This window comes from Oratosquilla oratoria, chromosome 4 (assembly GCF_046742065.1).
Source record: "Oratosquilla oratoria isolate Oo_2021 chromosome 4, ASM4674206v1, whole genome shotgun sequence".
In the NCBI taxonomy this organism is placed as follows: Eukaryota; Metazoa; Arthropoda; class Malacostraca; order Stomatopoda; family Squillidae; genus Oratosquilla; species Oratosquilla oratoria.
Genome location: NC_134780.1, coordinates 32,626,592 through 32,654,034, shown reverse-complemented (window position 1 = coordinate 32,654,034; position 27,443 = coordinate 32,626,592). Strand labels below are relative to the sequence as shown.

Below are 27,443 nucleotides of genomic sequence, written 5' to 3'. Positions count from 1 at the left end.
ATGCCTTTTTCTTTGTGGTTACCCCCCATGTAGGGGGAAAAAGCCTTTGGTATATGTATGTATGTAGGTAGATACACACAAATTAAGATGGAGGACATCATGAAGCAGAGCAATGAGAAGGCTCATGAATGACAAAATGAAGAAAATATTAGAAATATCAAGCAAGGGCAAAAAGGGTAATTAAAATTACAAGAGGAACAAATATAGTTATTAAAAATTATGGAACAACAAAAAGAAGAAAATGAATATATGGATAAAGAGGTGATTATGGTATTTGAGAGTAGAGAACTGGTGATAAGAGAAATGGAAAACAAATTAAATGTATTCTAATGGTAGGATGGCATGAAGAAAATTTACCAATAGGAAAAGAGTGAGAAATAAAAGAAAGAAAACATAAGAAAAAGTACAAGCACTACATTGCAATGAAGAAGGCACATACAAAGAAATAAAGGTATTCAGGTTAGGCAGATATGTGCAATTCACAAAACATGGTGAATCAATTCCTTGATAGGACATGGAATCTAGCAAGTATAAACAAAACCAAGATATTTTGGATAAGAAGATATGCAACAGAGGAAGAAAGTGAAATAAATAAAATTGTTAGAGGTAGCTAAAGGAAAAATGAAATGAGGAATGAACAGAAGACAGAGTTTTAGTAAAGAGTGATATATCAGAAAATTGTTTCCTTAAAAAAAATAAAAGAAAAAAAAAATAAAGAAAAATAAAAGGATCAGAAATAGCTTATGCAACTGATATCAGCAAAATTAGAAATGAATGACTTAAGTATAAAGAATCAGACATAATGTGCATTGCCAAAATGTTCAGGTGGTTGAGGAAAAACAGAACATGGAGGAGGGACACAAGGGGGAAAATGGGAGATAGTGTGACAGTGGTAGTGAAGAGAATCATTACGGTGGAAGAGGTAGAAATAGGAAAAAGAATCCCTATGATAATAAATATAAGAATTAAAAGTGAGGGAGATGGAAAAGAAACATTGTAGTTTATATATATATATATTTATATGTATATATATGTATATATATATGTATATATATATGTATATACATATATATATATATATATGCATATATATATATATATATATATATATATATATATATTTATATTTATATATTAATAAGTATTTTAGACAAAAGATTTGGATGATGGAGAACATAAACACAGGGGAAGGCACGGAACCCTAAACACTCTAACATTTCGTTTGCATAGAACTTCTTCAGAGAGTGTATGGAAAACTGTAATTGAAGTTTATATACTGAACTTAGTTATCATGTTGGATACTTGGGAAAGGTAATTTTTTTCTGGCATGTTCTCGAATTAAAATACTAGTTTGTTTTGCTAAATTGATCAATCCTCCTCGATGGTTCGATGAATTCTTAGTTGAAATATATGCTGATTCTACAATTCTTCTAGTGAATTTATCAAAACCTTTATGCAGCACTTCAGCTCCTCTCCAGTTTGGTAAATGATCAAATTTTTCTGCATGAACTACTAAAGAATTAGACGTCCTCTGTACTTTTATGTCGTTTTTATGTTCATAAATTCTTCTATCTAATCCCCTTGATGACTCGCCATAATATGCCACTGCGCAACCATTGCACGGGATTTAGTAAACGACACTGTTTTCGGAATTGGTTCTCTTTTCAGAAGTCTTTACCAAATCACCTATCCTCTTATTACCGTATTTTCCGGCGTATAGTGCGCAACTTTTTTCCGTTGGAAGGGCCTAAAAATGGGGTGTGTGCGTTATCCAGTGGTGCGCATTATCTACGGCCTACGATAAAAATTCTGCGGCTGTGTGTATTTTTTTCACAACAACGTGACGATGTTGGCCGTCACAAAGTCGGGAGGCACCCTTCTCCGTGACGTTCCGTGACAAGAAGAACAGCCATGGTGACATGAAAGAATACGCCAGCATGGGCTACCATATATAAATATTTGGTATAGGTAGGTATCTATCGAATCTTATTTTTCATGTTTAAATAGGCCTAAACACCATGAAACATGATCAATATTCATTATATTTGCCCATGTTCACAGCATCCTAGTTTGGATTTTTGTGTTGGCTTTGTTGCTTCACTTTAGGTATGGTACAAATTCCGTTGTGGCCATTCATAAACTCGTGTCAAACACCTGACTACAACACCCTCTTTCGAGAGTTATATCAACTAAACGTCACCTTGATGGGAGACTGTCCTATTTCACCACTGTCATTGCAGGTTCAAAGCTAAAATGAAACAGTCTGTAGTTTGTTTCAGTATTAAATAAAAAATGGTAAAGACGAATTATTTCCTCAAGATATAAAATGAACATTTTCTGTAAAAATCCCAAACTTTTTCTGTATATTTTACTTTCAATAAACTTTTTTTAGATCATATTTCCTACAAACTATTTAAGCTACAAAGTAATAAGGGACCAATGCACAACATGAGTCATATACCTGCACATGTAGTTCCGACTTTTTCTTAGTTGTGTCCTGATTGATGCCTAAACTGACACTTAATTTAGTGACAAATCAACAGATTTCCCAGATGTGGCTCTAGCCAATGAAAAATACTTCTCCATGTAACCTCGTTCACATGATATAAATACCAAGGTAAAACTGCTTTATAGACAAATGCGATCGGGCATGCGCATTATACGTCGGTGCGCGCTATCTGTGTACTGAGATAACGAAGTGCATGGGTGTGCATTATAACCCGATGCGCATTTTAAGCCGGAAAATACGGTACTTATTTTGGCTATGTTTATACCTGTTTTGTTAAATATTTGTCTATTATTGGTGAAGTTTCTGAGCCAGGTACTGATATAAAATTGGTAGTATTTTGATCATTTCTCTCTTTCTTTCCACGATTATAAATATTTATTGCTTTTCTTTTTATTCTCCTCAACACTCCCTCTGGGTAGCCGAGTTTGTCAAAGGTTTTCATAATATAATCAAATTCTTCTTCTAAGTATTCTTTGCTACATATTCGTAGTGCACCCCTTAGACTAGCGAAATGTCTAGACAAACCGTTATCACAGGCAATGGGGTCAATCAGTAATACACATTTGAAAAATTCCAACGATCTTTTGACAAGACTAAAGGATTTAGATTTCACGGGGAAAAAGTTAGTAAGCTATGACGTTAAGGCTTTATTTACAAATGTTTCCACTGACAGTGCATTAGAGACAGTAAAGAAAGTAATAAAAGATATGAACAATGCTGACCTACCCATAAGAAAACATGATTATATAGAATTGATAGATTTATGCATTGACTTTGGTGCGTTTACTTTTAATGGTGATGAGTATGAACAACACAGAGGTCTCGCTATGGGTAGTCCTTTAAGTGCAGTGATGGCCTCTCTATACATGGAGTTATTGGAAAAAGAAAACTTTATCAGAATTAATGGTAGAGGATCACACTGGTTTAGATATGTAGACGACGTTCTGACTATCATCCCCGAAAACACTAATGTAAATAATAAAATGAGAATGCTTAACGTGGTCAACAGCGATATCCAGTTCACAGTAGAAGAGGAACAAAATGGACAGTTGCCCTTCCTAGATACATTAATACGACAAGTAGGAAAATTGTGACTTTCTCAGTATACAGAAAGAAAACAAAGAGGATTTGGTACATTACCTCTCTGCATATGATGATAGGACAAAGAGTGGTATAGTAATAAGCTTTTTTCTTAGGGCACTACAAATATGTAGCAAAGAATACCTAGAAGAAGAATTTGATTATATTATGAAAATCTTTGACAAACTCGGCTACCCAGAGGGAGTGTTGAGGAGAATAAAAAGAAAAGCAATATTTATAATCGTGGAAAGAGAGAAATGATCAAAATACTACCAATTTTATATCAGTACCTGGTTCAGAAAATCCACCAATAATAGACAAATATTTAACAAAAACAGGTATAAACATAGCCAAAATAACTAATAAGAGGATAGGTGATTTGGTAAAGACTTCCGAAGAGAACCAATTCCAAAAACAGTGTCGTATACAAAATCCCATGCAATGGTTGCACAATGGCATATTATGGCAAGTCATCAAGGGGATTAGGTAAAAAATTTAGGAACATAAAAACGACATAAAAGTACATAGGACATCTAATTCTTTAGTAGTTCATGCAGAAAAATTTGATTATTTACCAAACTGGAGAGGAGCTGAAGTGCTGCATAAAGGTTTTGATAAATTCACTAGAAGAATTGTAGAATCAGCATATATTTCAACTAAGAATTCATCAAACCATCGAGGAGGATTGATCAATTTAGCAAAACAAACTAGTATTTTAATTCAAGAACACGCCAGAAAAACGACTTTTCCCAAGTATCCAACAAGATAACTAAGTTCAGTACATAAACTTCAATTACAGTTTTCCATGCACTCTCTGAAGAAGTTCTATGCAAACGAAATGTTAGAGTGTTTAAGGTTCCATACCTTCCCCTGTGTTTATGTTCTCCGTATATATATATTGTGGGGGATCAGATGGACTGATAGAAAAATATTAATAAAAAAAAAGGTTTTTATATATCGACTTGATATTTTTACAGTGTAATCAAATTATTATTTTCCATATTCCATGAGCATTTGAACGATGTATCTCCGTCTCTTCATCCGTCAGTCTGTATGATGTCATTGATGACATCACAAATGTTTTCCGATCATATACTTTACCTAGACTAACCTGCTTTTGCATGTAAAATTCAAATACCATACAAACAGCGTGTAATTTCGTTTTTTCCTAAAATCTTATTAGATTAAGATATACATAGATCATAAAATGCATGACTTTGCAGCATTGTACCGATGTTTTCTTTTTTCTTTTCTTTTTTTACAATAAATTTCCCTCTAGCGATATTATTTATCATTTTAATAATTTATCCAAACTTACACTACAAAGGCACAACATTCTTGTGTTAGCATGGTAACTTTGAAGAAAATTTGATTATTTTTTAAAATTTGCCAAATATTTGAAACCAAAAAATCTTTGTTTTGAGTAATCGCACTTCAAAGTTTTCAGTAAGATGTCTGAACTTTTTTGTACAACATACTTTGGTTTCGTATGTTATGATTGGAATTATTTTCTAATGTAACATTCTAAAAATTTCTGTGCCTTTATCAGCTTTTATGGGTAAAAGTCTTACTGCTGGGGTGCCGTCACAGTTTCATATAATTGATAAGGGTTATTTTCTAATCAATGATGGGCACCTTCCCTTATCACCAAACAAGTGAGTGCCACCCATTGCAAAAGGTTCATCTCATCAAAAAGCACAAATTTTTGCCAGAGTCTGTATGACAACTAAGAGAAAAAGGTGCCAAATGCCACTATATTTTCACACACAAAACAAAGGGATATATTGAGAAAAAGACATGCAGAAAAGAGCTGTATTTTGCCACGTATAGTGTTCATTCTTGCAGGTGGCTAATCTACATATCTCTGAATAGTGTTGGAATATAAATCCATGCAAAATGAAATTTTCAATTAAAAAAAAAAATATATATATATATATATTGGCTTTCCAGAGTGTCAGATCCCCCTTATAAGATAATTTATTTTTTCTCTCTTACTGACAGTTATTGCTCTGTATATTATTGTGGTTGTGGTTTCCATCATTATCATGCTGATGTCAGGATTGCAACTGTGTGGTGTGCTTTATGTAAGTATTCTATTGTATCTACTTTTCCTACTGTGGTAATGCAAAGAAAATATTAGTTCTTTTGAAACATAACAAATGAAATCTATTCAAATTACATAACTTTTAAAATTGGAATCCTCAATGACAAAGTTGTCTAGAATGTCACTATTTGGGTGTGAGGCTGGAGTGGAGGTGATTTGAGGCTGCTTGGCTGAGGGAGTCCATAAAAAGATCAGAATAGATTAAATTTGCTGCTTAAAAAAAATCCATAAGGTGACACCATCCTAGCCTTCTTTCAGAGGGAGTACCTCACATTAAAGTGAATGAACATTACTTTAAGATTAAAACAGGTTCTCAAAGTTTGGATCTACTTAGAACTTCAGATATCTAGGCTTAAAATCATGTACTAACATTACCTCACTTATTTATTTTACAGAGAAAACCAGCTCTGATGATTCCATACATGGTTTTCATTGGTCTAAGGATCCTGACTGCACTTGTGTGCTTATTTGTATTCCCAGCATTAATTATAACTCAAAACCCATATTTAAGTGTTTTTTCAGCAGCAATAACCCTCACTTTTCTTATAACTGCAATAGTACTTTTCCACTGCTGGCTGGTTCTCTTCGCACAATACAAAAATGTAAGTTTTACAAATACCTTTAATTAAGACCATTGTTTTTCTTTCCCTGTCTCCCTTATCCCCATTTCCTCCTTGTTATTTCCTCATTCCTTCTTTTCCTACATATCCCCCACCTACCCTTTATAAGTGTATATATAGGTATGTGATGGTAAAACTATTGCTTTAAGTTTCACCAACTAGAAACCCCAAACCCTGCAGTACCTAACAGTAGTCCTTGGGCCTTCACGTAGATCTTTCTGGGAACAAATATTAGACCACTGTGTGCATTATATTAGTGTATTTACTTAATTGAAGTATTTGGAAGGGAGCTGGTGGTGCAATGAGAAGCATGCTGGTATCACATTTGCTTAGTTGTGGGTTCACATCCCTCATTCTTCTCCAACTCCCAGCATAGGGCAAAGGTAATGGCTTCAACCACAACTATGCACCCCTTGGCATAGGCTCCTCACTACCTATGCTCATGGGGTCCCATCTCTTTCTCTCCATCTCTTATAACTAGCTTTAAATTTGTTTATGGTTTTAACTTGGGATATATAATTTTTTATTCCAGGAGTTTTAGCATTTGTTCAGGAAACTATTTCTTGACAGCCTTCAGACATGTAGTATTTTTCTATTTGTTGCCATGTCTTCATGGCGTGGTAGGTCTATGTCAATCTGTCAGTTTGCATCAGCTTCCTCCAGCCAGCCCAGAGGATCCTCTACTTCTTAACCCTTCATTGATGTTCTCTGCCTACCTCTTATGTAGTCTTAATAACAGGGCACTACTTTAACAAAATGTTGTTTTTTTCTTCTATTTTTATCATTCCCTCCTGTCCCAAATGAAGAGGCATTCTCTATCAGCTTTATTCATTTCCCATGTAGTCCTGAACACTAAAATCCTATCATTTCTTCTTTTCTTTCTTTGTATTTATCTAATCTACATAAGAAAAAAGAGTTATACATGTGGGCTTCCATCTCTTCTACTCCACCTATCTTACCTAGCTTTGGATTCATCTATAGATTTATCTTGGGCCAGAACATACTACAGGCTATTCCAGTTGATGAATCTGTACAGAAAACTTTGTTAACATCCTTTAGACTTATAATAATTTTCAATTTGATCATGTCACCTTTTCTTCTTTTGAATTTCATTGGCAGCTTCAGAACTTCTAGTTTCCCGGTATGATTTATCTGAAAGACTGGGAACCACTTTAGTCTCTGTTGTTTGGATTCACATAATCTTGTTTATATCCACCATTTTATGAAGAAACCACAGAAACTACAATCAATTTTTTTTTTTTTTTTTTTTTTTATCTTTTTCTCATCTATGAGGTGAAAAGCCTGAAAAGCCACTTTCATGTTCATCAAGAGTGACTCTATCTGATGGAGTGCATACCTACAAGCTGCAAGAGTTTCTCTTTATCTAATACTTTGGTTAGGATTCCACAAATGGTGTGTAACCTGTATTCCATTGGTGTACAACTCTGCTGCCACTTCTGATTTACCCTTTATGAGTAGGGTATTTCAGCATTCAATATTCACAATAGAAAACTCACCCAACTGTGAGGAAATAGAGAGAGAGAGAGAGAGAGATCCCCCTCAATGAAAGAAATAATTGTAACACAAAAGGAAATCAGCGACCAAATCAAAACCCTTGACATCAGAAAATCACATGGTCCAGTCGGAATTGCAAATTGGATACTGAAAGAATGCATGAAAGAATTAACTGACAAAATATACAATATAATTAAATTCTCACTTAAAGACGGAAAAGTGGCACAGGACTGGAAGAAGACAAACATAGTACCAATTTATATGGGAGGAAACAAGGAAGACCCATCAAATTACAGACTAGTCTCCCTGACAAGCACAGTGGCAAAAATTTGCGAAAAGGTCGTCAAAAATAGATGGGTTAAACATTTGGAAGAAAAAACAATACTTAATACAAATCAATTTGGATTCAGACAAGGAAGATAATGTACATTATCTTGATCTGCTTCTACTCAAGATTAATAGACACAATACAAGAGAGAGATGGTTGGGCAGACTGTGCCTTTCTAGACCTACAAAAAGCATTTGATAAGGTACCACACAATAAACTAATAAGGAAGGTAGAATCAATAGGTGGCACCAGAGGAAAATTATTGGAATGGATGAAAGACTTCTTGACTGGGAGAAAAATGAGAGTAGTAATTAGAGACAAATTCTCAAATTGGGAAGAAATGGTAAGTGGTGTCCTGCAGGGATCAGTACTGGCCCCGATCATGTTTGCTATATACATAAATGACATGGACAAAGGAGTAGAGTGTTATACGATTTCTTTGCAGACGACGCAAAAATACTAAGGAAAGTAAAAATGGAGGAGGATTGCAACTCATTACAACAAGACTAAAACAAGATCTGGAAATGGGCTCAAAAGTGGTAAGTGAAATTCAATATCAAGAAATGTAGTATAATGGAATTTGGAAAAAGTAAAAACAGAATATTGAGAGATTATAAAATTGGTGAAGAAAAGGTAAAAAAAGTAATCTCGGAAAAAGGCCTTGGAGTGATGATCAGCAAAGACATGACACCGGATAAGCATATTAATAATGTAGTCAGAGAAACCTATAATTTATTGAGGTCAATAAAAGTGGCATTTGCCTATTTGGATGAGGAAATTATAAAAAAAAATTAACTACACTAATTAGACCAAAACTCAAGTATGCAGCAACACTATGGACACCCAGTACCAAAAAGAATATTAAGAAGTTAGAAAGAATACAAAGAGCAACAACAAAACTGGCACCAACTCTTTCCAAAATGACATATGAACAAAAACTATCCAAATTAGAATCACCAACTCTGGAACAAAGAAGGGAAAGAGGAGACTTACTAACAATCTGTAGAATTATGAAGGGAATGAAAATCTTAGATAAGAATGACTTATTGAAATAGGACAATGGAAAAACAAGAGAATATGAAAAGAAACTAAAAAAAAATATATATAATTACAGAAGAGATCTGGAAAAAAAAAAAAAATAGCTTCCCACACAGAGTGATAGATACTTGGAACAAATTAGACAAAGAAATAGTGTGTGCAAACACTATTCAAGATTTTAAGAAAAAACTTGATGCTGAGAGATACAAAGACGGGTCACCACGAGCATAGCTCCCTTCCCGTATAATACAACTAGGTAAATTTATGAGTCATTCTCATTGTCTTATTTGACAATATTGAAGATATCATTGGGTGACTGATATATGAAATGATCAAACCTGTCATACCAATTCACCATTTACAGTCTAAATTTATAAATAATAAAGTGAGAAATAATTATAATACTGTATTCAGTTATATGATTGATAGGTGAGGAAAATATACCTAGTTGAGAAATTACTCTCAAAATAAGTAAAAACGGCATGTCTACAGATTCCAACTGCCCTGGATACATTGTGGTCCATGGCATCCAAGAAAAGCATGATATGTATAGATAACAGAGAGAAAAGGAGGAGAAGGAATTAGCTAAAGTAATTTTGAAAGAAATACAGGATGAAGATCAGAATCTCGATAAAGAAATTGACTAAATACACAGGATAGGCAAATACTGTATTCAAAAGAAAAACATTATATACCTCTGAAAATAAAACTAAGGACACAAATGATAGCAGAGGAGGTACAGTATTATCGAAAGCGGTCAAACTAGCAAACAGTGGAGCTGCAACGTCTACGTCGTGGGACCACCCCCCAACCCCAAGAGTTGGGGGCCAATCAGCAGCAACCACCCCTGGCCATCAGCTCTACGCAGATGGCACCGATCCCCAAGGAGGAGCTACGCCTACCTGGGGGAGTACCACAATCCTTTTTTCCAACATACAATGTTACGTTTTTTTCTGCACTGAGGGGTGATTTTCCGGCGATCACCCCTCTTCTTCTACTTTTAGCCGGAGATGTAGAGAGCAATCCTGGGCCCACCACAAAATACACATGCCCAACATACTCTAAACCCATTACTTCAAGCAGACAGACAAAGGGCTCAGTTCAGTGCAATATGTGCAAAAACTGGGCCCACCTCACTTGTACAACACTTGCTGACACAAACCAATACACAAACACTTGGACATGTTCTACCTGCCCTCCAGTAACCCCACTCCCACCTCCCCAACCACAGCCAACACCCTTACCCACTCCCAATTTCCCTTTGCCCTTACCCCCGATTAGTACTCCCCTTCCTTTGTCCCCGATCTCTCCTTTCCCCCCCTCTGACCCAGATCCTACACCTTCCCCACTACCACCCCAACCTCAACCCCAAATGGCAACATACAACACATACAAAACACACATCAACATATTACAACACAACATTGACGGTATTAACACTAAAAAACATGAACTTGAACACTTTCTTAAACAACACAACATACACATTGCGATTTTACAAGAAACAAAACTAAGACACTCACACAAAACACCATCATTTCATAATTACACCACCATCAGACAAGACCGGACTGACGGCAATGGTGGTGGACTCATCACCCTGATCCACCACTCCATCTGTTTTGTGGACACAAGTGCCACAACCAAAATTCTCCTCCCTACCACAGATAACACAACAGAAACCCAATCCATTCGTATCCGCACAGGCAACAATTCAACACTGACAATAGTTAACATGTACATTCCCCCCCAATCATCCCCCACAGTTCCAAACACCTTCAGACCTCAACTTAGCCAACTAACCTCAATCCCCAACCTGATCATGGGTGGTGACTTCAACGCCAAGTCGTCTGCCTGGTATGTCGACAACCCTGACACAGACAGAGGGCTTGATATACAGACTCAATTCGACTCATTGACTATCATGAACAACACACATAATCATACACATATCCCATACCAAGCCCTCTACACTCCCTCCTCTCCTGATATCACCTTTTGCTCCCCCTGCCTAACCCCAACAACATCATGGAGAGTGGTCGGAGCCCTTGGCTCTGACCACCTTCCAATCATCATCACCACCAAAATAAGATGCACCCCAGCTGGCCACAGACACACTTACACCAATTACAAGAGAGCTAACTGGGAAGCCTTTACTGAAGAGACAGAACAACATTTTGAAACACTTAACAGTACACCAATCACAAACATAAACAATGCTATGCACGCTTTTAATACAATCATACAAAACGCAGACAAGAGATACATCCCTAGAGGCAACAGAAAATCACACAACCCCAACTTCACACCAGAAATCCAAGGCCTCATCAGACAACGTGACACACTTAAACACGATACCCCCACACCTATCCCTCAAAACATAGCAGACCAAATACAAACACTAAACACTGTGATTGCCAATAAAATACATGAACAAAAAACACAAAATTGGCAAAACTTTATCAATACACTTGATCACAAAACAAACACCAGCAAATTGTACAAAACACTCAACAGCATCACACTATCCAACACTAACACTACACGCTCTCACGCAGCAATAATCACAACAACAGATAATCTACCCTCAAACAGACAACAAGCAAACGCACTCATACGTCATTTTGCACAGACGAGCCATCTTACATCTCACCCTGACGACCGACGCACCATTCGACGTAAGAAAGACTTCCCCACAGACTCAAACTATACACCCTTCATAGACAGTCAGACAAAACTCATAATGCATAATCTCAAGCACTCATCTGCCTGTGGCCCTGATAACATAAGCAACATCCACCTAAAACACATTGGACCACAAGGTATACACGCACTCACAAACATTGCAAACTACAGCTATTCACACAACACTATACCCGACATCTGGAAGCATGGTAAAATAATCACCATTCCAAAACCGAACAAAGACCCAACAATCCCAACATCGCACCGCCCAATCACACTTCTCTGCACCCCCTCTAAAGTCATTGAACGCCTAATACTTAAACTTGTCACACCATATATTCCCCTTGCTGACTCACAACACGGTTTTAGGCCACTACACTCCACAAACACTCTTCTGACAAACCTCACACAAAGAATTTTAGATGGCATCAATTCAGATAGGCCCCACCACAGAACACTTCTTATAACATTGGACATTAGTAAAGCTTTTGATGCTATCCCCCGCCACAACCTAACAAATAAAATATATAGCACAGACATGCACAATAACACCAAAAGATGGCTGGCCAATTATCTGGCAGGCAGGAATGCTCATGTGTCATATAATGGCCAATCATCGCACATCAGAAACATTAAGAACGGAGTACCACAGGGCTCAGTTCTATCCCCCACATTATTTAATCTATACATGCATGACTTACCCACACCAGACACCTCAGAAATACAAATCTCTTCCTACGCAGACGACATAACAATCACATGCACACATCGTAACACAGACAAAGCTGCAGAAATAATCCAGCCTTACCTTGACACACTCAACACATGGTTCATCACAAACAGACTCAAAATAGCTCCAACCAAATCTACAGCAACACTTCTCACCAACTGGACAAAAGAACACAAATACATACCTCATCTCTACATCAACAACACTCTAATACCACACACAAACACACCGAAAATTCTTGGTGTAACATACGATACATCCATGTCTTTCAAACAACACCTCACAAACATAAAAAACAAATGCACACCTAGACTTAACGCACTTAAGTCAATCACTGGAACAACATTTGGACAAAACAAAGAAACTAATATAACAATATACAAACAATGCATACGCTCAGTGATGAATTATGCGAGTCCTGCATGGGCTCCTAATCTCAGTGAGACACACCACAACACCCTTCAAATCATACAAAACAAAGCCCTAAAAACAATTACAGGCTGCACAAATACAACACCTACAGACCATTTACACCATGAAACAAAAGTCCTCAAAGTCAAGGACCACCTCGACATGAGAGGCACACAAACACTTGCTGCAGCCACCACAAACACATCACACCCGCTACACTACATAGCAGAACACCCACACACACCAAGAAACATTAAAACTACACCCAAAGACCTTTATTACGCACAGATACTCTCTTCTCTTCCTCCACAACCACCAAATACCAGCCTCCGGAAACATATTCATAATCATATCACTCACCGCTCCATTAACACACTGAAAGACAACACACTGCTGCATGCCAGACCCCCTGATATCCACCCTTCTGAATCCTCTCTCCCACGAAAGGACAGAGTCCACTTGGCCAGACTGCGATGCGGTCACCACCCAGCACTTCTAAGCTACCAGAAGAGGCTGGACGACCGTGTTGTGAACAGCTGCCCAGGATGTAACACTTCACCCCATACCATACAACACATAATGGAAGACTGCATTATACACAATCATGCACGCAAACAACACAACATACACTCTATAAAGGATTTGTGGGAAAACCCAGTTTCGGCTGTGGCCTTCCTTGGGGAGACGGGACTGCTCGGACAGACAGTCTAGGGAACGACAACAACAACAACAACAACAACAGTGAGAAATTCAAACATATTAGAATACAAAAGGAAATTAGTGATGAAGAAAAAGAGAAAGACAAAGTGCTCAGAATTGAAGCCAATGATCGGAATGAGAAGAGAACAGAGACAGAAAAAAACGAGTTTTTTGGAGAGTGCTGGACTTGAGACTGAAAAAATGGTACATAAAAAAATGGAAACTTAAACCAAAAAAGAAAAGAGGATATGAAAATAAAAGTGGCATACACAAATATTGATGGTATGATCTCTGGAATCAACGAACTAAATGACTATCTAGAAACAGAAAAACCTGATATCATGGGCATAGTAGAGACAAAATTGAAAGGACCGCTATCAACAAGCATAGTGGGACATGGTCTATATAACCACTGGGCAAAAAATAGAACAGACAAGCAAGGAGGAGGTGTCATGATATTGACCAAAAAAGGTTTAAATGTGACAAAGATTATTAAAGGCCAAGACAATGTAGAAGTAATTATGATTAATATTGTAAACAAAAAGATGAAAAGCAGAAAATCTGTAGCAGTGTACGTACCACCAAAAACCCATGTGTGGTTAGACAGTGAACATTCTAATTTACTGGAAGAAACAATGAATGTACTAAACGAGTTATTGAAAGAGGGTGGAAACATAGTAATCATGGGTGATTTTAATGCAAAAGACATAATGTGGGAAGAAATGATAGTTAAAGGGGGAGATGAACTTTGGAGCAACATTCTACTGGATATGACCATCGAATACACCCTAACGCAATGGGTTGAGAATACTAGATATACAAACAATGAGGAACCATCAAAACTAGACTTAATATTAACTTCTGAACCAGATATTGTGAACCAAATGTGTATAAAACACCAATTGGAAAGAGTGACCATATACTAATAGAGTTTTATTTAAAAGAACAGAACAATGTAGATAAGAATGATAAACATAGAGAAGTAAGATTTATGTACAACAAAATGGATTTTGTAAAACTAAGAAAAAAATTCCAAAACACAAATTGGGATAAATTCTCAAAAGAGGAAACAAAGATGGAAGACAAATGGAACATATTCAAAGAAAAGTACAAAGAAGGAATTAATAAATATGTACCAAAAGAGAAACAAAAAGAAATGTATATAAAATGTTGGTTCAACAAAAGGTGTAGTGAGGCTAGAGCCAGGAGAGACAAAGCCTGGAAAAAAATATATAGAAAAACATCTAAATGGCAAACATATATAAAACTTAGGAACGAATATGTGAATATATGCAGGAAAGAAAAATAGAATATGAAAGGGATATCATAGACAAATGTAAGGATCAACCTAAACTCTTTTACAAATACATAAATGACAAACTAAAGGATAAGCATGAAATAGTGAAACTGCATGAAGGAGATAAAGAATACATAGATGACACAGAGATGGCAGAAGTTATGATCAGACATTTCAGGTCTGTTTTTACAATTGAGAGCTCACAATCTTGGGAAGATGGACAACAAGAAAGATCACCCATGATGAAAGAAAGAAATATAACACAAAAAGAAATAAGAGATCAAATAAAAAGCCTAGATGTCAGAAAATCACACAGACCAGACGGAATTGTCAGAAAATCACACAGACCAGATGGAATTGTCAGAAAATCACACAGACCAGACGGAATTGCAAATTGGATACTGAAAGAGTGTATAGATGAACTGACAGACAAACTACACAAGATAATTGACTTCTCACTCAAAGAGGTAAAGGTACCACAAGATTGGAAAGATGCAAACATAGAACCAATATATAAAGGAAATAGGGAAGATCCTACAAACTTCAGACCAGTATCCCTCTCAAGCACAGTAGCAAAAATATATGAAAAGGTCATCAGGAACAAATGGACCAAACATTTGAAAGATAACAAAATAATAAACCCCAAACAATTTGGTTTTAGAAGTGGAAGATCGTGCACCACAAATCTAATCTGCTTTTACTCGAGATTAATTGAGATAATACAAGAAAGGGATGGATGGGCAGATTGCATCTTCTTGGATTTGCAGAAAGCATTTGACAAAGTACCACACAGAAAATTAATAAGTAAAATTGAAAAAATAGGAGGAATTCAAGGCAAACTGTTGGAATTGGTGAAGGATTTCTTAACTGGGAGAAAAATGAGAGTGGTACTTAGAGACAAAAATTCAAAATGGGAAGATGTGAAAAGTGGAGTACCACAAGGCTCTGTTTTGGCTCCTTTAATGTTTGCCATATACATAAATGATATGGATGGAGTAAATTGTTACATGAACTTTTTTGCTGTCAATGCCAAATTACTCAATAGAGTAAAAACAGAAGAAGATTGCAGAGCACTGCAAGATGACCTGGATGAAATATGGGAATGGAGCTGGAGATATGAGATGAATTTCAACATAAAAAATGTAGCACAATGGAATTTGGAAAAGGTAAAAATAGAGTTTTGGGACAAGATAAAATTGGAAACAAAGAAGTCTAAAAAATAAACTCAGAGAGGGATCTAGGAGTAATCATCTCAAGTGACTTGACACCTGACAAACATGTAAATAAATACTATAGGTTTTTTTTTCCCTTATAAGGGAAGTAGTCAAAAAACAAAGGCATAAAAACCACTCCCACCCATTCCATCCTTATCACACTCCACTCCCCTCTACCCTCTTCCCTCCCTCTTATCTTGGCACCTCCTGGATGACGGGTCATCCCTGTATCTTGTCCACTGCCATGGGTCAGAAGCAGTGTCACAAGACACAGAACATCCACAACAAGGCCACTTCATTAAATCAGCGACCCCCCCCTCTCTGTCCCCTCATGCAGAAAAGGAGAAGACGGAGAGAAATCCCTTCGGGCTGCGTCAAAAGTTTCTCACACATACTCCCTCACCTCCCATCCCCCACCCATTCCACCTTATGGATCACAACATTGTTCATATACAACCATTCTCCGTTCACTCCTGTCTTCTGTCCTGTCCCGTCTTTCCTCAACAGACATTCCCCTCTTCTCCAAAGCCCCTTTTACTCCATCCATCCATCTCATCTCATCCTAGGTCGCCCCTTCATGTTCACTCCTTCCACATCTGCCTTCCACACCTCTTTCGCTTGTCTTTTTACACTCATTCTTTCCATGTGTCCAAACCATCCCAATATTCTTTCATCCACCCTTTCCACCCCCATTCTCCTCCTCACCTCCTCATTTCTCACTCTATCCAGCCTAGTAACCCCTATCATACTTCTCAGACACCTCATCTCAAACACATTCAAACTGCTTCTCTCTTCCACCCTTATGTTCCATGGATACAAACACCACACAGAAAATATTGAGCACCTCATCCTACACTGCCTTACTCTCACCTTATTCGGTCATTCTGTGTGGTAAAATTTCTACATAGAAATTTATAATGATTGGAGTTCCTTGAGGTTCTTTTTTTAGACCCATTTCTGTTTATTGTAAATATCAATGACAAAGACAGTGGTTCTTAAATTACATGTCTTCAAATTCACTGATGACATTAAGCAGGATATTCATAGAGATTTTTTTAAATCAGAATAATCCTCAAAAATGGCTAAATTTAACCCAAGCAAGTGTAAAGTTATGTACAAAGATGAAAAAAAAAATAATAACCAAAGTGAAAAGGGTCTTGCTATCATTATCAGTACTAAACTTTAAACATCTAAGCATTGTATTTCTGTTGGGATTGATAGCATTATCCTTTGCCTTCAACGGTTCAGTTATCATCAATCAATTATAAAGATCACTGGTCCCCACATTTGAAACATGTTATTTCTATATGGTCCCCAAACTTATCAAAACATTGACAATTTGTAAAGGGTTCAGTGGTGAGCCACAAAATTCATAGCAAACATAAGAAATGAATCATAAAAAAAGTGGAGAAACAGGATCGGTTTAATACAGGCATTTAATATTTTAATCAAAATTAACAATACCAAAACTGAACATATTTTTACACTAAATAACAACTGGATGAGAAATAATAGCCTCAAGCTTTCAAGATATAGATCTAATCTAGTAGATAAAAATAGTTTGGCCAGCTGTATTGTCAATAAATGAAATGAGTTTCAAGCTGAGGCAGTTCAATATGATACAGCTCAAACTTTGAAAACCCACATGAATGGACATCTAAGCTCTTTTTTTTAAGGATTGAAAGATCTCTTCTTGGCATCAATTATCATCATAATTCAGTGTAAAAACACAAAATCTTTTCTCTGTGAGATTATGGGCCAAACCAGAAGCTGTGGCCGGTTACTTGGGGATGATGGATATATTGACATTGATACAATACATTGTCCAAAGCCCAGAGAGCTATCTGAGGACCCCTGGACTGTTATCAGTTGTTGTAGGGCATGAGGTTTGTAGTTTATGAAACTTTAAGTAACAATTGTTATATAACATCCTCCTAAATTAAATAAAAGAAACATTGATTTATTTTGCCATGATTCTAGAGAGTAAGCTAAATTTTCATATCTACATTGATAAATGGTTTTATTTATGCTCATACTTTTACAGTTTTATGATCTCACCTAGTTTGTCATGGTAATATATATATATATATCTACTCATTTCAGATGAAATACTCATCAGAAAACCAGTCCATGAGACTAACTAAAGGCAACACACATGATGGTTACAGTTTTGTTGCTGAACAGTCAGACTATAATTTAAAGATAGTGTAAGCAGAAACAAAAAGGAGGGATGAATTCAAACCTAGGAATAAATTTGAAGAAAAAACAGTTACTGTATAAACAATTGAAAATGGAGAATAATATAAAATTGTACAGAAAAGGAATAATCAAAAGATACTCAAAATATTGATGGAAGCTGGCAGTAGACATTATGAACAAGGAGAACATTTGATCATGAAGCAAGATGTAGTATAAAAAATAGGGGTGTCTCATAACTAAAGGGTTTGCTGATGATACTACCCAAGAACTTGTTTTAGGTAGTTCATGGCTGTGTATTAAAGTGATGCAACACATGTATACTAAAAGTAACCAACAAGAACTGAGGTGGCTAAACAAGATTTTAAGGAAATATAAGAGACCATAAATTAATGACTACCATTATCTATCCTTTCAGTCATACCCTGTATTGTCAATCAGTCTGTTGCTCCAAGTCTCTTGGAGATCTACAGCTCCTCACTAAATTCAAGAAATTTTGTGTCGTCTAAGTAGGGCAAAAGGGAGCAGTGGGGGGCAAGGAGCTCCAAGTCTTCTGTATGGAGATTGCATCTGTGGTAATTCAAGCCATATAAGAATGGATCAACAGGGAATACCCCCTCACTCTGAACAGACTGGTTCCAGCACTGCACAATACTGTCTTTATAACTACTCAGTGTATATTGTAATTGTAAAATACTTGTGTGTATCATGCTTCATATAGAAATTCAATCTAATGTAGCACTAGTACCTCATTGTGCAGGTATTGATTGATGCAAATATGTTCCACCAAATTTGAAATCTTTGTCTGGCTATAACCCACTGCCCTCCCATGCACTGCACCACAACCACTAGAGATCTCTGTGGCCCACCAGTGGATGTTTAGTAACAATTATCATTGAGCATTTGAGTGCCAGGCTCAAGTGAAAAGTGCTTATTGATCAGATGTGAACTGAGGAATAAACTGGGGATTACAGAGATCATGTCATGAAACCCAAAAAATCACATCATACATGCATATGCCATATTTGCTGAAGTGTAAGACTCAAATTTTATATAAAAAAGGGGTGATTACATGATTACAAAGATCACCCTGCATCTAATGTGGCCATATGACCAAATGAGAGGTTGGGCAAAGAATGCAGAATGGCAGATGATTTATGGCCTAGGGAATCTGTGATGATCTCTGTTGAGCAGCAGTGCACTGAACAAAGATATTAAAAGTAATATTCTCATCATAATATATTATGTAAATTAACAGGAGTCTCTTTGTTAACAAAACACCCTCAATCAGTATTGCTGTCGGTATTGCCATAAGTACATATATATTGCTATTGCCTCTAAGACACAAATGCACTATTTCTTTCTCCTGTAATATTCTTTTTCAATATTTTTGATAAATAGATAATTACTTTTTTCTCAAAATGCCAATAATATATCGATCTATAATATAAACAGGTGTGTCTCATGAAGAGGTGCATCTTATATACCACCAAATATGTACTTACTACTAGTAAGTTGATTCTTGATCATATTCAAAAAGTTTTCTACAAAACACAATTAATGTACAGTACTGTATATACTAAAATATAGTATATTGAAATATAATCAATTGCCATGACTTATCTTATAATTCCAAATTGTATATACATATTTCTTTTTTATGTATACATTTATAGTCTAAATTACACCCAGATATATCATCAATAAATAATAATGATAGTAATAAAACCCTATAATAATAAATGTCCCCTTGAGCTTCACTGACTGGAAATTTGTATCCCCACAATAGCTGAGAACAGTATCACTGATCTCTGTCAGGAGAAACATATGTCATATTAAGTTAAAACTGTTTATACATCATCAGTAGCACAAGGTGGTGGGGAACAGTCACTACTTGTCAACTCACTTTATATTCCCTTGAATATGATGATGCCTATGTAGGCATCATGAGGTGTGAGTGAGTATTGTAAATGGTGACAACAGCGTCGGCTTCCTGATTATATTTATTTTGTAGTTGTAGCTGAGTGAGAAGTAAAGCATAAGATAAAGGAGGCAAAGAGGAGAGCAAATGTGAAATGGGGTAAGAGTATGAGAGAATTTTTTAAAGTAATAAAAAGATGTTCTGGAAAGAAATTAAGAGAGGAAGAAGAATCAAATCAAGTAGAGAAAAAAAGGTAAAAGGTGCAAATGGAGAAATGATAATGGAAGAGAAGGCAGTAAGAGGAAGATGGGCAGAGTATTTTAGGGAGCTGCTAAATGTGAAGGAGGATAGGGAGGGAAAGGTTGTTGCAGTGGGAAGCACTATGAAAATGACAGTGATGATTGAGGAAAATGGAGGAGAAATAAGGAAAGATAAGGTGAAGGCAGTTGTTAAGATGATGAGTGCAGGTAAGGCACCTGGGTTGGATGGGTGTCATGAAGAAAGTCTAAAAAAAGAGGTAGTGATGATAGACTGGGTGGTGAGGTTATTTAATGTTTGTTTATGAGAGGGTAGAGTGCCAGAGGACTGGAGGAATGCTTGTATAGTTCCACTTTACAAGGGCAAAGGGGACAAGTGTGAGTGTAGCGTTTTGAGAGGGATCAGCTTGTTAAGTGTAGTTGGGAAAGCTTATGGGAGGGTGTAAGAGGCTGGTAGAGAATAGGTAGAACAAGGGGTAGAAGGCATGGATTGCATTTTGATGAGTTGGGTGTTTGGTAAACAATAGTTCGTAGGCGAGGAGTTGCACAAACTTGCTCTCCGTTTGTTTACACACAGTCGCCAGGGACTCGATTTCATTGCTGTATAATGTGCATGCTTTACTGACTTGTAACCTAAGTAAGTTATGCAGTGATTCGAGATTGCTTAAGTAAACAATAGTGCATATAGGCTTGAAACAGTGAATCTGAATGGAGGAAAGGTGGAGAAAATTCAATTGGTTCACGATTGTAAGATCACGCCCTTCTGGGGAGGATCTTAAATATAGAGTTAAAGATCATTGGACAAAAGAAATCACGAAGTCACAGCAAAACATACTGCATAAGTACCTTATGAAAAATACAGAAAGAAAAAATCTGTATTTAATTTATCCTCGATTTAAGACAAATCACATAACAATTGCAAACAAAGACAGTGGTCAAAATTTAAAGTAAAAGAAGTACGAAACAAAGGTGGCGGATGAGAGTGGTGGGATCAGTGGGATGAAACCAGCTATAGGACCACGTAGTGCACACAACCATGCAGTGCACACAACCAAGCAGTGCACACAACCACACAGTGCACGCAACTACGCAGTGGACACAACCAAGCAGTGCATGCTGACTACCAAGGACAAGCTAGTGAACGAGAGGACTACTATGAGGACGAGCTACAGAATGACGGACTACTACAAGGACGAGCTAGTGAACAAGGGGACTCCTAGGAGGACGAGCTAGTAACGTGTGAGGTACTCACTGTACTTGTAAGGACGACTACAAAGGAAGTAGTCAGTTCAAATCAACATTAACAACTGAAGTTCTTCGTCATGAAATTGTAACCTAATGTGATAACATTCCAAATTTTTCGTAGGGAAGAAAACACCAAAGAGGTAAATAGGTTTCTAGGTTTAAAAGATACCCTAATATTAACTAAAAACATATCAGATGATAAAAAGAAAATAGAAAATTTAAAAGACAATGAAGGATAAGGCTAGTTTTATAATAAATTTCCAGCAAATGGAAGATGTAAACCAATATGAAGTGTATAAGAAAGCGTTTTGCAATCATTTAAAGTCGAAGTGTGATCAGGATCCTATCAGGTCTTTCATTAGAATGATAAAGAAAGTAAAAACAAATTAAAGTAATACAGAATATTTAGCAAAATTAGACATGGTCTAAGGACATGATTTCTATGTTGAAGGATTCAGATTGGACAGAAAGATCTAGTGACAAGTTAAAAGTTTCACAGGTTACTAAGTGAATAGCATTTGCATTATTGGTTCAAAATTGTGATAAGATGACTGCAGGAAAGATATACCGAGATCTTCAACCATGAACTTAGGGGAGATAGATTACCTTCTTCAAGGTTATAGTGAAACTAAAGCAATTAGTCCATTTGTCATAACAATAGGAATTCTATGAGTGATTACAGAAACAGAGGATCTGAACAGAGAAGCACTTCAAGGAATGGTAGATTTGAATGTTACAACTGTAACCAACAGGGGCATAAAGTACGAGAGTCTTATTAGGAGACTATTTGTAGAAACTGCAAATATGAGGGTCATGATGAGTATCATTGTAGAAACCCATCTTTCTGTATCACTAAAGAGAAGGACATAGAACACAGGATTCTAGACCAATGACAAATTTTCGTATTCACCCATAAACAAGAGGAAAACCTCCAGGCATTAAATAAAACAACACTACAGAGCTAACCATAGAAATACAAATAGACAGTATTGTGTTAGGGACGAGTGATAGAAATGTGAAAGAAAAACACCAACATCAAAAACAATCTATCGATCCGGGATCTGTAGTCAATGTTATAACTAGCAAAGTTTTAAACCAATTAAAACCGGGAGTGAAAGTCTTGGAACTAATCCATTACTCATTGCAAGGAGTAACAGGAAGCCAATTAAACATATTAGGTAAGATAGTACATACAATTTTGTATAGAAGTGAGCACTTGCACATTCGAGTGATAGTTGTAGAAGAATATGTTTTCCCAGGAGATTTATTGATAGGATTTGCAACTTTGAGAAAAGAGGACATGATCATATGTCCTGCTGAGTTAGGGATCTTATTTAAATCACAGTTAATCCCATTTTTAAATCAACCAGATTTAGAACCAGTATCCATGATAAGAGAATCTATTGAGATAGATAGGGAAGATAACAATGCTAGATTTGATGGTAGCAGGGCTGAGCTGTCTATTCAAGAACAGAGAAAACAAATAGAGGGAAAATGCACAATTAGTGAACCCAACTCAGGTGTTCAAGAAACCCCAGAAATTACCCAGAATTCATCAACTTCAAATGAAGCTTTGCTAACTGTGGAAAATGACGTAAAAAAAATCGACGTTACACTCCAGAGCAATTAACAGTAGCTGTGCAGTTGAAAGGAGTCACTGTAGACTATGAAATTTTAACCATCCCAGAATCAATTTGGATAAAAGGTTTGAAATTGGACTCGGGGGTTTATAAGATAAACAAGAATAAGGTAGAAATATTAGTGATTAGTACTTTGAATAAAGACATAGTCTTAAGAAAAGGTACACAAATAGGATGTTTTAAAGTCTGTGCAAAACCCATTAAGATTTCAAATGAGGGTACTGAGGAGGTGGAATCACCAATTTCATCAATCTGTTCAATTCAGGAAGAAACAGATTTGGGAGAGAAATACAAGACCCAACCAGAACCTACTAGTTATCCTGAGTTGGATGAAAGCTTAGATGCATTGCTCTTGAAGCACAATAAAGCAATTGCTTTGCCTTGGACAAAACACATATTTTAAAACATCAGATCAAACTAAAACCAGGGACTCAACCTATTTATATACCTGTCTATAGGTTACCACATTCCATGCTAGCCACTGTAGATAAACTGATCAATTAAATGTTATTGCAGTATATTATTGAACCTAGTCTAAGTGAATGGAACTTCCTCTTGATTCTGGTGCCAAAATCAGATGGTATCATACGTCCAGTTATTGACTACAGGGAATTGAATAATCAGACAATACCTGATAGATTACCGTTACCGATAATCAGATATCTTTCGTAGTTTGGGGACCGAGAATGGGTATTTTAGCACTATAGATATCAAACCTGCGTTATAGTAAATTAAGTTGCATGAAGATTCAAGGTATTATACAGCCTTTTCTACAACAACGGGGCACTATGCATTCAAACGAATGCCATTTGGGTTATGTAATATTCCATAAACTTATATGAGATTAATTAATACAGTTCTAGGTGGGTTGTTAGGAAACTGCCAGTGTGTATCTGGATATCTTAATAGTTCCCCCAAACAGCGGTTGAGCACTTTGAGAAATTAGATTTAGTATTCTCAAGACTAGTTGAAAGCAACTTGAAAAATGTAAGTTTTTGCAAGATAGTGTCATTCATTTGGGACATAAGATAGACAGACCTGGACTTAGTATGGTGAATTCAAAGGTTGAAACAGTAAAGAACTATCCAGTTCCGGACAATGAAGAAAAATTTAGATGTTTCTTAGGACTGACAGGTTATAATAGAAAATTTATCAAGGGTTATGCAGACATAGCTAATCCATTAAGTTCTTTGTTGAAGAAAGATTCAAAGTTCGTTTGGGGATCTACACAACAAGTTGAAAGGTAAATTTACTAGTTCTCCAGTTCTCATATTTCCTACAATATGCAATAACTATAAATTACGTTGGTGGTGCAAGTATTGTTTGACTAGCATACGCTTAGTTGTGGGTTCGAATCCCGTACCTTTCTTCGCCTCCCTGCAGTGACTGTTAGCTGACCTAACAGTCCAAGAACATGGGTCACAGCTATGTACCTCCTTGCATAGGCTCTCCATTTTTTAATGTTATTACATACATGGCTAGTGATACTGTTATTAATGCACGACGGGATTCACATACAATACTCGATGTTGCTAATAAAATTCATAATATCCAATCAATAAACATTGTATCTTACAAGAAATACTACAATTTTGTTTATATCACAATTTCTGATAATAAATGAAGTAAAATCACTATCGTTTCATTTTGAGCCACTAATTATGAAATATTTCACATAATTTCAGACACCTTTCCATATTCTTATACAATTGTAGGATCTTGTCTTTTATTCTTCAGTATCATACATATTTCATGTATGGTTCTAGTTTGGTCTACACCATCTGCACGGAAAATATTTTTTGTCATCCATTAGTGTAGGATGTACGATAGCTTAGGCAGCCGAGCGCTGCCGATATGCACCTGTATGCAATAATGCAAACATGTAAGATAGTTTACGCCTAAAGATCTATGGTGTTTGATTAACCCCAAACAATTAGGTATGGGGTCTTTTATATTGTGTTCAAGAGATATCAGTTTTGATTTGCGTTGGAAGGGGGTCACTTGTTTGTATTTAATAACACCCCGCCCCCCGTTTATTGTCATGGGAAAGCATGTAGTTACTTAGTTCTATTTACATGGCCCACGTTAGCTGTCCCAACCATTCATTTCTTCTATTACATGTCTTTCTTTTACTTGTTTTGGTCTCTTTTGACATACAAATCCATGCAAACCTACCATGAATATATTGATTTTTCCTCATTACTAAAGATTTCTTTAGCCACAATAGAAACAACTGTTTGCAGTTAAGTTTATGTGTCATCCTGGTTTGCATTAATGTGCTTTACATGTGTACGTCTTTACATTTCTGTTGAATAAAGCCATAAGTCATGTTTCTGGGCCTATTAATTTTCCTTTTTCGTCCCAGTGTATGCCTTATCCCCTCCATTTATAGTTCCTACAACTATCGCCGAGGACGTGACATAAACATGTCACCAAAGTCGACAATTCAATTGGCGTGCGGAGAACGACGTCCCATCACCCTATCCTCACGCTTTCGCCACCCTCCGTCAGATTCTCCTTCACATGTCGCGCGAGCTGCCACGCAGCTGTAATTTATTAAAGATTTCTGCGTGCCTGGTCCGTTTAATTGTTACCATCTTCATCACTGTTAAAAAAAATTATTTATTAATTCACCATTTTCATCTTCAAGCGCCAAGCAGACTGCTCCCAATCATCAGAGGAAGATATTGAATAATTTGTATCCGCCCTGTGTGTAGAATGAATACATTTTATGCAGTCAATATTTTAGGGATTTTAGTGATATATCTGTGAACCAGAGTCACGTAGCATTGTTTTATGGTTACACCAATGACCATATTCAACTTACGATCCCACCGGTTTGCTTCCCTCCTTAAAGGTCAGATATCAAGACTTCCATAACTTTTTGTATTTACAGTTTAATGTACATAAAAAAAACATACTGACAGTATTCTATATAATTCCACCATCTACATCTTATCAAATTTGGCAAAAACAGTTGTTTGTCTTCATCTCATTGCGTAACGTCTGCTATTCGAAACAACCCGCCCGTGCGCTTCGGGAACGTTCGGGGGATTCCGCGTTCGTGACGTCACAGTTGCCAAACAATATTGTTATTCTGAGAGTGTATCGTATCGCTTTTGCATTGTCAGTCGTGTGTCGTCTCTTGAGTGTCTCAATTTTTTTTTTTTTTTTTTACTGTCACAAAATTGTGATAATAATGGTGTACTGTGTTGCCGCAGGCTGCAGCAATGGTAGTGGAAGTGGGAGGAGTTTCTTTCAATTTCCTACGGAGCCAGGCCGACGATCGGAATGGATAAGAAAGGTGAACAGAGCAGGCAAAAGACCGGGCAAACTGTGGGAGCCTTCGAAGTTTTCAAAACTTTGCTCTGACCACTTCGAAGAGGAATGCTTCGAAATGAATCTAGCGTTATCGATTGGATTTATGGAGAAGACCAGGAGACATCTAAAACCTGATGCCGTGCCCTCAATTTTTGCAGCCACTACAAAGCATTCCACGCCGAAACCGAAAAAGAAAAGTAGGAGGTCAGCGTTTGATAAACGCCGGAGGCTTGAGGTACCGTAGGCAGTTTACTTTTTCTGACTCCATGCATCATGTGCATGCGTTAGGCTTAGGCCTATGCCTATGTCAGAGAGGGCTTGTTATAAATTCCATGGACATGCAGGATGGCCTATATAGGCCTAGTGAATTAAACTCTGGCCCTGAAGCCATGGACCGGAGCAGTGGCGGCGCCAGGGGGGGGGCTTTAGTCCCCCAAAAAGTGGCCAGCCCCCCAACTGAAATGAGCAAATTGAAAATTTAAAACACTCATTGAAATAATTTTATTAAGTGGAATTTTTAATTGCCAGCCATCAGTGCTAGCCCTACCATTAACCCCCTCCCCTTCTGAAATGAGGATAATATATGTGTATTATCATATTACTATTAGCCCCCCAAAAAATTTGCTCAGCCCC

The 27,443-nt window shown here is 36.8% G+C and overlaps 1 protein-coding gene across 3 annotated transcripts in view; it reads left to right on the top strand.

Moving 5' to 3' along the window:
* The window catches only part of LOC143024755 (uncharacterized), a 49,864-nt gene extending 29,332 nt beyond the window's left edge, over window positions 1–20,532 (top strand). For 2 of the 3 annotated variants that reach the window (XM_076183870.1, XM_076183871.1), the window contains exons 4-6: window positions 5,591–5,673; window positions 6,089–6,295; window positions 18,334–20,532. In XM_076183870.1, coding sequence (XP_076039985.1) covers window positions 5,591–5,673; window positions 6,089–6,295; window positions 18,334–18,441 — 398 coding nt within the window. In that variant the 3' untranslated portion in view covers window positions 18,442–20,532. The remainder of the gene's footprint in view (window positions 1–5,590; window positions 5,674–6,088; window positions 6,296–18,333) is intronic. The other variant, XM_076183873.1, reaches the window with a different exon arrangement.
* Window positions 20,533–27,443: the final 6,911 nt, after the last annotated feature.